Source organism: Macaca mulatta, chromosome 11 (assembly GCF_049350105.2).
Source record: "Macaca mulatta isolate MMU2019108-1 chromosome 11, T2T-MMU8v2.0, whole genome shotgun sequence".
NCBI classification, from domain to species: Eukaryota; Metazoa; Chordata; class Mammalia; order Primates; family Cercopithecidae; genus Macaca; species Macaca mulatta.
In genome coordinates, this window is record NC_133416.1 from 125309413 (window position 1) to 125321583 (window position 12171).

A 12171-nucleotide genomic window follows, 5' to 3' on the forward strand; every position below is an offset into this window, starting at 1 on the left:
TGAGTAGTTGGGATTACAGGCACGTATCACTGTGCCCAGCTAATTTTTGTAGTTTTAGTAGAGACAGGGTTTCACCATATTGGCCAGGCTGGTCTTGGACACCTGACCTCAGGTGTTGACCACTTTTTAAATATAATCTTGAATTGCCTTAAAGGTTTCCTCATAGGAAACCATATCAAAGGGAGCCTTTGATAGCAGAGAATGTTCTTTTTCGGCTCCCCAACCACCTCAAGTACCCTGAATCATCATTCCCAATTTTGAGAGAGAGTTTATCTTCAATTCTCCCTCATTTAAACTGTAAAGGTTTCTCTGTAATCACAAGGATCCTGCTGCAGACTGTCACCCTGCCAGCCTTGCCAGGATGTCCAGATGAGCAGTGTTGTGGAGTCATTAGGGGCACACATTCTAGAGTCAGACAGCTTGGGTTTGAATCCTGACTCCCCTGCTAATTCAGCACATAACCCAGGGCAACTCACACAATCTCTCCAGCTCTTGCTTTAAAAAAAAGCCCGTCCATATAGGGGATGGGCGAATAAATGGTGGTATATCTACCCCATTAATGCAGTTGGAATTAGAGACAGATTTTCCATGGGGTACCTACCGTTTAATGAAAAATGCGAGATGCAGGGGAAAATTGTGAAGATATATGATTCCATTTTTGTGAAACAATGACCCAAAAGCCATGAATGCAAATGTGTGTGCACAGGATTATATAAGCAGAGAGAAAAATATGGAAGGGTATATACTAGCTCCTAACACGGGGTACCAGGATGCAGGGGAAGAGGGGAGGATGCCGACAGCAGGGAGGGCAAGAGAGAGAATTGGGAAGGAAAGAGCCAAGCAAGAAAGAAGAAAAAAGAATTGTTATATGCCTGTACATGGTCATATATATGAATTTATTGAAGTTTATGCGGATGTATGGATCTACAAAAATTAGTACTTTTTATTTTTAATTTTTATTTATTTACTTATTTTGAGACAGGCTCTTGTTCTATTGCCCAGGAGGGAGTGCAATGGCATGATCTCGGCTCACTGCAACCTCTGCCTCCCGGGTTCAAGTGATTCTCCTGCCTCAGCCTCCCGAGTAGCTGGAATTACAGGCACCTGCCACCACGCCCTGCTGATTTTTATATATTTTTAGTAGAGCCAGGGTTTCACCATGTTGGCTAGGCTGGTTTCGAACTCCTGACCTCGAGTGATCTGCCTGCCTTGGCCTCCCAAAGTGCTTTAATTAATATTTTTAAAAAGTCATGGTGCCTGTAGTCCCAGCTACTCGGGAGACTGAGGCAGATCACTTGAGCCCAGGAGGCAGAGGTTGCAATAAGCTGAGATCGCAGCATTGCACTCCAGCCTGTGCAACACAGTGAGACTCTGTCTCAAAAAAAAATAAAGGTCAATCATAGTTTCTTCAGCCGTCAAATCTCAGGGTGCTGTGAGTACTGAATAAATTAAGGCCTGTTAGGTCAGTGGGGCAGCACCCGGCAGCTGGGAACGCAACTTTATTCCCCTCCTCTCCTTGAAAAGCTCTCATAATTGGCCTGCTCCATCCCACCCACTCTCAGTCACACTCACTTGGTCTTTCGTTCCCAGTCATCAGGCGATTTCCAGAGCCACGGCATGGACCTTCCTGAGATGGTGGCAAGCTGCCTCAGTACACGCATTAAGCCAGCATTTAAAAAGGCACTGCCAGAGGAGCGTGGTACCTCACACCTGTAATCCCAGCACTTCGGGAGGCTGAGGTGGGCGGATCCCTTCAGGTCAGGAGTGCAAGACCACCCTGACCTTACCTTCATGGCAAAACCCCATCTCTACCAAAAATATGAAAATTAGCCAGGCATGGTGGCACACACCTGTAGGAGGCTCTGTCTTAAAAAAAAAAAAAAAAAAAAAAAGGCACTGCCTTGGAGAAGGTGCCCTGATCAGCAGCGTATCTTAGACTGTGTGATTACAGGTTCCACTAGAGTAGGTCAGGCGCAGTGGCTCACTCACGCCTGTTATCCCAGCACTTTGGGAAGCCCAGGTGGGCGGATCACTTGAGGTCAGGAGTTCGAGACCAGCCTGGCCAACATGGTAAAACCCCGGCTCTACTAAAAATACAAAAAATTAGCCAGGTGTGGTGGCTTATGCCTGTAATCCCAGCTACTTGGGAGGCTGAGACACAAGAATCACTTGAACCTGGGAGGCGGAGGTTGCAGTGAGCTGAGATCGTGCCACTGCACTCCAGCCTGGGTGACACAGTGAGACTCCGTCTCAAGAACAAAACAAAACAAAAAAAAACCACCTAGAGTTATCTGTGTGATCAGATGCCTTCAGATGAGGATGCACATGCACCGCCTTAGTTTGTTTGACAAGTTGCTATGGACTAAATGTGTCCCCAACACATAAAGCCCTAATCCCCAATGTGATGGTATTAGGAGGTAGGGCTTTTGATAAGTCAATAGGACATGAGGGTGAAGCCTCGGGAATGGGATTAGTGCCCTTAGAAGAAGAGACATGAAAGAGAGAGATCTCTGCCAGATGAGGATATAGACAGAAGGTGGCTGTTTACAAGCCAGGCAGCTGGTGCTCACAGACACCAAAACTACTAGCACCTCGCTCATGGACTTCCCAACCTTCAGAACTGGGAGAAATAAATGTCTGTTGTTTAAGCCACCTAGTCTCTGGCACTGACTAAGATACAAGTTTTTGGGCTCACTGCTAAAAGAGCAGGAGAAAGGTCCCTCCCATGGCTGTGTGGAGCTGGACAGTCATAACTTGGGAGAGAGTGCCAGTGCCTTCACACCATGGGGATGAGTGGCCTCTTCATAACTCTCCTTCCAATCCCTCCCGCCCCTGATCCTCTTCATGACCCTTTACCACTGCCTCCTTCTAATCCCTCCAGCCCCTGAGCCCCATCCAGGGCTGGAGGGATTGGAAAAATGGCATTGCAATAAATTCCCCTTTCTTATGTCACATTTTTTTTTTTTTGAGACAGAGTCTCGCTCTGTCGCCCAGGCTGGAGTACAGTGATGCAATCTCGGCTCACTGCAAGCTCCGCCTCCTAGGTTCAAGTGATTCTCCTGCCTCAGCCTCCCGAGTAGCTGGGACTACAGGAGCCCAGCACCACGCCCAGCTAATTTTTGTATTTTTTAGCAGAGATGGGGTTTTGCCATGTTGGCCAGGCTGGTCTTGAACTCCTGACCTCAGGTGATCCACCCGCCTTAGCCTCCCAAAGTACTGGGATTACAGGCGTGAGCCACTGTGCCTGGCCTGTTATATCACCTTTCTAGTTAAGGATCAAACCAGAGATGTATGGAATTCCTTACTGGGCCACCCCCGTATATAGTTTGCTCAAGGCAGAATTTCACAAAACCTGATGCCCTGTAGCCTGAGAGAATTATTCTAGGCTTAGAGTCTGCTTCAAAAAGAAAGTCTAACAGGAAGCACCCAACAGGGACTTCTACATCAGTGGTTCTCAACCTGGGGAGACCTTGCCCTTCACAGAACATGGGGACTTTTTTGCTTGTCACAACTGGAGAGGATGCTACTGGCATCAAAAGAGAAGAGGCCAGGCATGCTGCTCAGTGTCTTAGAATGCACAGGAGAGCCCACGACAAAGGGTTATCCAGCCCAAAATATCCATAGTGCCGATGAGGAAACCTGTTCTAGATCAAATATTTTTAACAGGGGCAATTCACCCCAAGAGGGTACAAACTAGTTCTTGGTAGCCAAAAAAATCTTAACATTTTTTTACATACAAAGCATAGACATGCATTCAGCACATAAGCAAATATACAATAGATCTTCAATATTACAATAGCCTAAATAGACACACAGTATATGTCTGGTATTAAACTCTCTTTGGTACGGTATTATCTTTGGGGCGGGCAGGGGCAATTAGGAAAAAACTGTCTAAAAAGGCTCCTTAAGGGACAATCACAGAAAAAAACATCAAGAAACACTGTTTTAGATCAAAACGAAACTGGTAAAGAGGAGAAAGCAAATACGGTATTTGTGGAGTTGCCAAGTAGTTCCTTCTCTTCCCATACCGTGTTTATTCAGGTCCCAGATGCGAAGAGTCTTATCCCGTGACGCGGAGACCAAAATCAAACTGCCACTGGGTGTGAAGCTCAGATCTCTCACGACATCTTGGTGGCCGGAAAGATTCAAAAGCAGGAGCCCTGGCATGAAAGCAGGGGCACTCAGTCAGCCAGAGAGGGGGCACAAGGTGTGCCTTCCACGGCCACACCCCTCGGCCAACACGAGTGGAGCAGGGAGGTGACACAGTCAGAACATGCACCCGAGCCTCCCAGCTCCTGCGCCAGCCAGGAATGACCTACCTGTCTGCACCTCCCAGATCTTGATCTGCCCATCGTTGAGTCCTGTAGCAAGAACCAGGCAAGAGACATCGGGCACCTGGGGGTGGTGGCGTGCCCAGAGCTTCCTGCTGGGTGGGGAAGGCCACGGGCTGAAGGCCAGCCCCCAGACAATCTGACCACAGTCCAGCGTCTTCTCTTTTGGGCTGCCCCGCCCTTTCGTCTCATTTTTGCTACTGCGGCTTTTGGCTTCAAACCCTTTAGGGATGCTGGGAGAAGCAGAGATTTCTTAATGAATCTGCAATTGTTACCAAGTCTATCAACTTTTCATCCTGGAACATGTAAGACTTTTGGGGAGTGGAGGGAAGGGTCTGTCACCCAAGCTGGCATGCAGTGACACAATCATGGCTCACTCAGCCTTGACCTCCCTGCTCAACTGATCCTCCCGCCTCAGCCTCCACCAAGTAGCTAGGACTACAGGCATGTGCCATTAGGCTCTGTTAACTCTGTTTGTATTTTTTGTAGGACGGACTTTTGTCATGTTGCCCAGGCTGGTCTCGAACTCCTGAGCTCAAGTGATCTGCCCACCTTGGCCTCCCAAAGTGCTGGGATTACTGGCATGAGCCACCCCACCGGGCCACATAAGATTTTAAATCCTAGAAACAAGCTGGCCTTTGGTGCAATTTGCTGTGACTTTTCTTTTTGTTTCTTTTTAAGAGTTGATGTAGGCCGGGCATGGTGGCTCATGCCTGTAAATCCCAGCACTTTGGGAAGCCAAGGCAGGTGGATCACCTGAGTTCCAGAGTTCGAGACCAGCCTGGCCAACATGGTGAAGCCCCATCTCTACTAAAAATAAAAAAAAAAAAGATTAGCTGGGCATAGTGGCGGGTGCCTGTAACCCCAGCTACTTGGGAGGCTGAGGCAGGAGAATCGCTTGAACCCAGGGGGCGGAGGTTGCAGTGAACCAAGATCGCACCATTGCACTCCAGCCTGGGGAACAAAGGCAAAACTCTGTCTCAAAAAAAAAAAAAAAAAAAAAAAAGAGTTGATGTAACACAGGCTATACTGGCCATGGCTCAATCTATTTGCAACAGCCCTGCAATGGGGTGACCTGCCTTATGGGATAACTAAATCACAGATGCTCCAGGGAGTCACATGCTGGCTCAGAAAGTTCTCTCGGGTTTTGGTGAGTGGAAGGAAAAAGATACTCAGTTTTTCCCATGAGTAAGAAAGCGCAATGCAGGTTTGGAACTAGGGCAGAACTTAGAGTCTGAATAGCCACCACTCTCCTGCCTGATGAGTTCCCTTATCTCTAGCTTAGAAATCCCCAAGGAGCTGGAAAATAAACCCCTGTCTTGCCAACACCGTTTGTTTGGTACATGTTAATTTCCACCTTTACTCACTATGTTCCAACTGATTAATGAGGCTCCTTCATTTACTTCCCTGATGGTAACCCGCACAAGAATCAAACAGCAAGGTAGTCAAGAGAGAAAAGGAATTCACAGGGCTGCGTAGAGGTAGCCTGTCCTGGAAGATCTCTTAACCCAACCCTCTCCTACAATTCAACTTACAGTGAAACAGGCCCAGATAAGCTAAAACATGGGGCCCTGGCTGCCACTGTGCCCAGGAAACAATGTCTCAAATGCACAAGCACTTGGCCAGCCCTGGGGTTGAGCCTGAAAACATGAAGCTTACTGTTTGCGGTACACAGCACAAAGGTCTCCATGTGACCTGACCATACTCTGGTTGGTTAAACTGAGGGAAATGGAGACGAGAAAGCTGAACGCCAAATTTGGTTCCAAGAGAAATCCTAAACTTGATGCATATGTAGTTGACAACTTTATGTATTAATTGGTGCAGAAATAATTGCAGTATTTGCAATTACCACCATTACTTTTGCACCAACCCAATATTACAGATGGTAAAAACCACCATTACCTTTGCACCAACCCAATATTACAGATGTTCCCAAAAAATTCTAACTAAATCACATTTCTGTCAATTGTGTGGTGAAAGACATGAAAGAATTTTAACCAAGCTCATTTACAAAATTAGAAGGGAGGGGCCGGGCACGGTGGCTCACACCTGTAATTCCAGCAATTTGGGAGGCCGAGGTGGGTGGATCACCTGAGGTCAGGAGTTCGAGACCAGCCTGACCAATATGGTGAAACCCCGTCTCTACTAAAAATACAAAAATTAGCTGGGTGTGGTGGCAGGGGCCTGGTGGCGCACGTCTGTAATCCCAGGTACTCGGGAGGCTGATATGGGAGGATTGCTTGAGCCAGGAGGCGGAGGTTGCACTGAGCCAAGATCACATCACTGTACTCCAGTCTGGGTGACAGAGTCAGACCCTGTCTCAAAAAAAAAGGTCTACGCTCTTAGCAATTGTCAAGTGTATATTATTAATAACCACAGTCATCATGCTGTACAATAGATCTTCTGAACTTACCCTGCTTAGCTGAAACTTTATACCTTTGATCAATATCTCCCCACTCCCTCTCCCACCCCCGGTAACCACCATTCTACTCTCTGTTTCTATGAGTTAGACTTTTTTAGATGCTACATGTACGTGAGATCACGCAGTATTTGTCTCTCTGTGCCTAATTCATTTCACTTAGGATAAAGTCCCTCAGGTTCATCCATGTTGTAGCAAATGACAGATTTTGTTCTTGTCAATAAAGTTGTATTGGAACGCAGTCACACGCATTTGTTTAGGTATTGTCTGAGGCTGCTTTCACACTGTGACAGTAGAGTTCAACAGTCAAGACAGAGACCTTATGGCCTACAAAGCCTAAACTATTTACTTTATAGAAAAAGTTGGCCAGGCACTATAGCTCATGCCTGTAATCCCAGCATTTTGGGAGGCCAAGGTGGGCGGATCACTTGAGGTCAGGAGTTTGAGACCAGCCTGGCCAACATGGTAATACCCCGTCTCTACTAAAAATACAAAAAATTAGCCGGGCATGGTGGGGGGTGCCTATAGTCCCAGCTACTTAGGAGGCTGAAGCAGGAGAATTGCTTGAGCCCAGGAGGCAGAGGTTGCAGTGAACTGAGGTCGCACCACTGCACTCCAGCCTGGATGACAGAGCAAGACTCCATCTCAAAAAAAAAAAAAGAAAAGAAAAGAAAAAGAAAAAGTTTGCCAACCTCTGGGTCTAAATGGCCAAATATAGGCTAAAACTTGTTATTCTGGCCAATCTGAATGTGACCACGAATGTCACTTCGATCGGTCCAGACCTACCTGGCTCTGGCCCTGGCACTGGCCGCTGAGTTTGCTGTCACGAGAAGAAGCACTTAAGAGGCAGGCTATGGGAAGAGGTTTAAGACAGGTTGGAGCCACCAGTTAAATTTATTTTCTTATAAAATCCTGATTTCTGTATTTGTTTTATTTATTTTGGTTTTTTTTTAGAGACAGGGTCACTCTCTGGCACCCAGGCTGCAGTGCAGTGGTGTGACCATAGCTTACAGCAGCCTTGAACTCCAGGGCTCAAGCAGTCCTTCCACCTCAGCCTCCTGAGTAGCTGGGACTACAGGTGCATGCCACCATACCCAGCTAATTTTTTAATTTTTTGCAGAGACAGGGTCTTGCTGTGTTGCCCAGGTTAGTCACTAATTCCTGGCCTCAAGCAATCCATCCACGCCTCCCAAAGTGCAGAGATTATAGGCATGTGGCACCACACCTGGCCCTAATTTCTGCATTTGAATTAAGGAATACACCTGTAGCTACTTTATTCCAAAAGAATTAAGGCATATTTATCATTTCATTTTAATATCCTAAATTTAATTTTTCTAGAAAGAGATACTAAAATCTCCATTTTATGGGTTATTAACTTTCCCAGGGTCACAAAATCAGGGGCAGAACTGGAACTAAGGTCTTGGGTATCCTGGCCTAATGCTTAACAAATACTTTGAGTTTGCTAATGAATCAAGGGATGAGTTACATGAAACGCAGTGGGATCGTATCATGGGAAAGGGCTGATGAGGCAAGACAGATTCATTGGCAGAATTTAGCTTCACTGAAGTTAAGGTTTCTAAAAACTTTATTTCAAAAAGCAGTATAATTATTTGGTTAATATCAATTATTTGCTCAATATCAAAAGCACTACATAATATGATTTTTTAAAAATGTAAAACTACCCTAACTAGAATATAAATGCCTCAAATTCTCTTTTAAAAGACTTTTAAAATAGCAATTGTTGGCGGGGTGTGGTGGCTACGCCTTTAGGAAGCTGAGGGAGGATCACTTGAGGCAAGGAGTTCAAAGCTGCATTGAGCTATGATCATGCCACTGTACTCCAGCCTGGGTGACGGAGTAAGACCTTGTCTCTGCCCCCCAAAAAAACCAATCATTTTAAATTATAAAAATAATAAATAAAAATAGAAGAGAAACATGGGAGAAATGTGAAAATGAGACAAATAAAGTAAAAATTACCTATAATCCTACCACCACCATTCTAAACATCTCACTATAAATTTTTGTGTATATACACGTCTTTTAAAAACAAATCTGGCCGGGCGTGGTGGCTCAAGCCTGTAATCCCAGCACTTTGGGAGGCCGAGACGGGTGGATCACGAGGTCAGGAGATCGAGACCATCCTGGCTAACACGGTGAAACCCTGTCTCTACTAAAAAATACAAAAAACTAGCCGGGCGAGGTGGCGGGCGCCTGTAGTCCCAGCTACTCGGGAGGCTGAGGCAGGAGAATGGCGTGAACCCGGGAGATGGAGCTTGCAGTGAGCTGAGATCTGGCCACTGCACTCCAGCCTGGGCCACAGAGCCAGACTCCGTCTCAAAAAAAAAAAAAAACAAAAAAAGCCAAATCTGGTATCATACTGCACACATGGTTTTACAAACTGCTTTTTATTTTTTTTAAGAGACAGCATCTCACTGTCGCCCAGGTTGGAGTGGCCTGGTATGATCAGAGCTCACTGCAGCCTCTAATTCCTGGGTTCAGGCGATCCTCCCATCTCAGCCTCCTGAGTAGCTAGGACCACATGCATGTGCCACCACGCCAGGCTAATTTTTAAATTTTTTTTTGTAGAAACAGGGTCTTGCTATGTTGCCCAGGCTGATCTAGAACTCCTAGCCTCAAGTAATCCTTCCACTTCTGCCTCCCAAACTGCTGGGATTACAGGCGTGAGCCACCACACCCGGCCATATAGCCTCTTTTTTTTTTCAATAAGCTTCATACTGCAAACATTTCCTCAGAATACTGTTCTTCAAAATATGTGATTTTGTCAGGTGCAATGGCTCACGCCTGTAATCCCAGCACTTTGGGAGGCCAAGGTGGGTGGATCCCTTGAGGCCAGGAGTTCAAGACCAGCCTGGGCAACATAGTGAAACCTTGTCTCTGCTAAAAATACAAAACAATTAGCTGAGTGTGGTGGCACACGCCTGTAATCCCAGTTACTCAGGAGGTTGAGGCAGGAGAACCGCTTGAATCCAGGAGGCGGAGGTTGCAGTGAGCCGAGACGCGCCAGTACACTCTGGCCCGGATGACAGAGCAAGACTCTCTCAAAAAAAAAAAAAAAAAAAGCAGACTATAAATTCATATAGTAAATGTACTTATATGTCAAGTCTTGAAGGAGCATCCCTTGTATTTCAAGTGGGGAATTAGTAAACAATGTATGACCTTGGCATTATCATTAAACCGACCACAGAAGGAACTGAAAACTCTGATTAAAAACACATGGCAAAATTTGATGGCTGCAAAAATATCATATGGAAATGGTAAAATTTTCTTAACCATCCTCTCATTTCTGGATTTCAAACTGTTTCCAATTTTCTTAATATACAACTAATTTCATAATGAAGATCAGTGTATATAAATAGATGACACCATTTCTGAGATTTCTTTTTTTTGTTTTTTTTTTGAGATGGAGTCTTGCTCTGTTACCCAGGCTGGAGTGCAGTGGCGCGATCTCAGCTCACTGCAACCTCTGCCTCCCAGGTTCACGCGATTCTCCTATCTCAGCCTCCTGAGTAGCTGGGATTACAGGTGCACACCACCACACCTGTCTAACTTTTTGTATTTTTAGTAGAGACAGGATTTCACCATGTTGGCCAAACTGGTCTCAAACTCCTGACCTCAAGGGATCCGCCTGCCTCGGCCTCCCAAAGTGCTGGGATTACAGGCATCAGCTACCGCGCCCGGCCCAAAAGAACATTTTTCAGGTCTTTGATGCATTTTGCCAGCCTTCCTTCCAGAAACTGCACAGATTTATCCCCCTCAACCCTAGCAGCATGCAGAGTACCCATCTCAACAAACTCCTGTCAACATTCCCTTTTATCAATGCAAATTTCATATCCAACTTATAAAAACCTTAAATCTAATGTTATTTATAAAAAATGCTTAAAGCAAAATAAATGAGAGCTTCAAGGGCAAGGGCCATGTTTGATTTATCTCAGGACTCTCAGTCCCTAACTCCGTGTTACGCAAAGAAACTATGCAACCAAGGCTGGCCAACATAGTAAAACACCGTCTCTACTAAAATACAAAAAAATTAGCCAGAGGTGGTAGCGCACGCCTGTAATCCCAGCTACTCAGGAGGCTGAGGCAGGAGAATTGCTTGAACCCAGGAGGCGGAGATTGCAGTGAGCCAAGATGGCGCCCTTGCACTCCAGCCTGGGCGACAGAGCAAGACTACGTCTCAAAAAAAAAAAAACCAAAAAGAAAGAACCTATGCAACCAAGGCTGGCTGAATGAATGAATACAGACATAGAGTTGCCCTGGGACCAATGAAAACATACAGATGCTGGACTATCTGAATGGGAGCTCACAGCATTCTGACACCGGGGCTTGTCCATCCCAAAGAAAGAAAAACTAGTATCAGAAACTAAACTTGGCCAAGCGCCATGGCTCACGCCTGTAATCCCAGCTACTTGGGAGGCTGAGGCAGGAGGACTGCTTGAGGCCAGGAGTTCAAGACCAGGCCTAGGCGAGACCCTGTCTCTACAAAATATTTAAAAGTTGAGCGGGCATGGTGGTGCGCCTGTAGTACCAGCTACTTGGGAGGCTAGGGCAGGAGGACAGCTTGAGCCCAGCAGATTAAGGCTGCAGTGAGCCGTGACTGAGCCACTGCACTCAAGCCTGGACAAGAGAGCAAGACCCTCTCTCTGTCTCAAAAAATAAAATAAAATAAAATAAACTTGGTTGATAATAAAGAGACAAAAACGAGCAAAGGCTCTGAGTAGACATTTATCCAAACAACGTATACAAAGGACCAGTAAGCACCTGAAAAGATACTCCGCCAGGTGCAGTGGCTCCACACCTGTAATCCCAGCACTCTGGGAGGCCAAGGCGGGTGGATCACCTGAGTTTGAGACCAACCTGGCCAACACAGTGAAACCTCGTCTCTACTAAAAATACAAACATTATCTGGGCGCGGTGGTGTGCACCTGTAGTCCCAGCTACTTGGGAGGCTGAGGCAGAATTGCTTGAACCCAGGAGGTGGAGGTTGCAGTGAGCCGAGATCATGCCACTGCACTCCAGCCTGAACAACAGAGACTCTGCCTCAAAAAAAAAAAAAAAGAAAAGAAAAGAAAAGAAAAGATGCTTGACATCTGTAGCCATCAGGGAAATGCAAATCAAAACCACTATGAAATGCCACTTCACACCGCTAGGATGGCTATCCGCTAGGATAATAAAAAAGACACACAATAACAAGGGTTGGATGTAGAGAATCTGGAAACTGAATCCATTGCTGGTGGGAAAGTAAAATGGTGTAGCCACTCTGGAAAACAGTCTGACACTTCCTCAAATAGTTAAACATAGAAAACACAAGTTTTCTATAAAAATGTTCACAGCAGCACTATTTGTAACAACCAAAACATGAAGACAACCCAATGTCCATCAACTGATAAATGTATGAACAAA

At 45.9% G+C, this 12171-nt stretch overlaps 1 protein-coding gene and 1 long non-coding RNA gene across 7 annotated transcripts in view; one reads left to right on the forward strand and one right to left on the reverse strand.

Annotated features, from left to right (window-relative positions):
- The window catches only part of WSB2 (WD repeat and SOCS box containing 2), an 81498-nt gene that overhangs the window by 5687 nt on the left and 63640 nt on the right, over window positions 1–12171 (reverse strand). For 5 of the 6 annotated variants that reach the window (XM_077955358.1, XM_077955359.1, XM_077955360.1 and 2 more), the window contains exons 3-4: window positions 4320–4564; window positions 4029–4160 (exon numbers count right to left, since the gene is read on the reverse strand). The exons of the other annotated variant lie outside the window; for it this stretch is intronic. In XM_077955358.1, coding sequence (XP_077811484.1) covers window positions 4029–4160; window positions 4320–4564 — 377 coding nt within the window. The remainder of the gene's footprint in view (window positions 1–4028; window positions 4161–4319; window positions 4565–12171) is intronic. 6 annotated transcript variants of the gene reach the window in all.
- LOC144333139 (uncharacterized) lies at window positions 740–1864 on the forward strand. Its single transcript, XR_013401538.1, has 2 exons — window positions 740–1008; window positions 1351–1864. It is a non-coding gene; the product is annotated as an uncharacterized LOC144333139 (long non-coding RNA).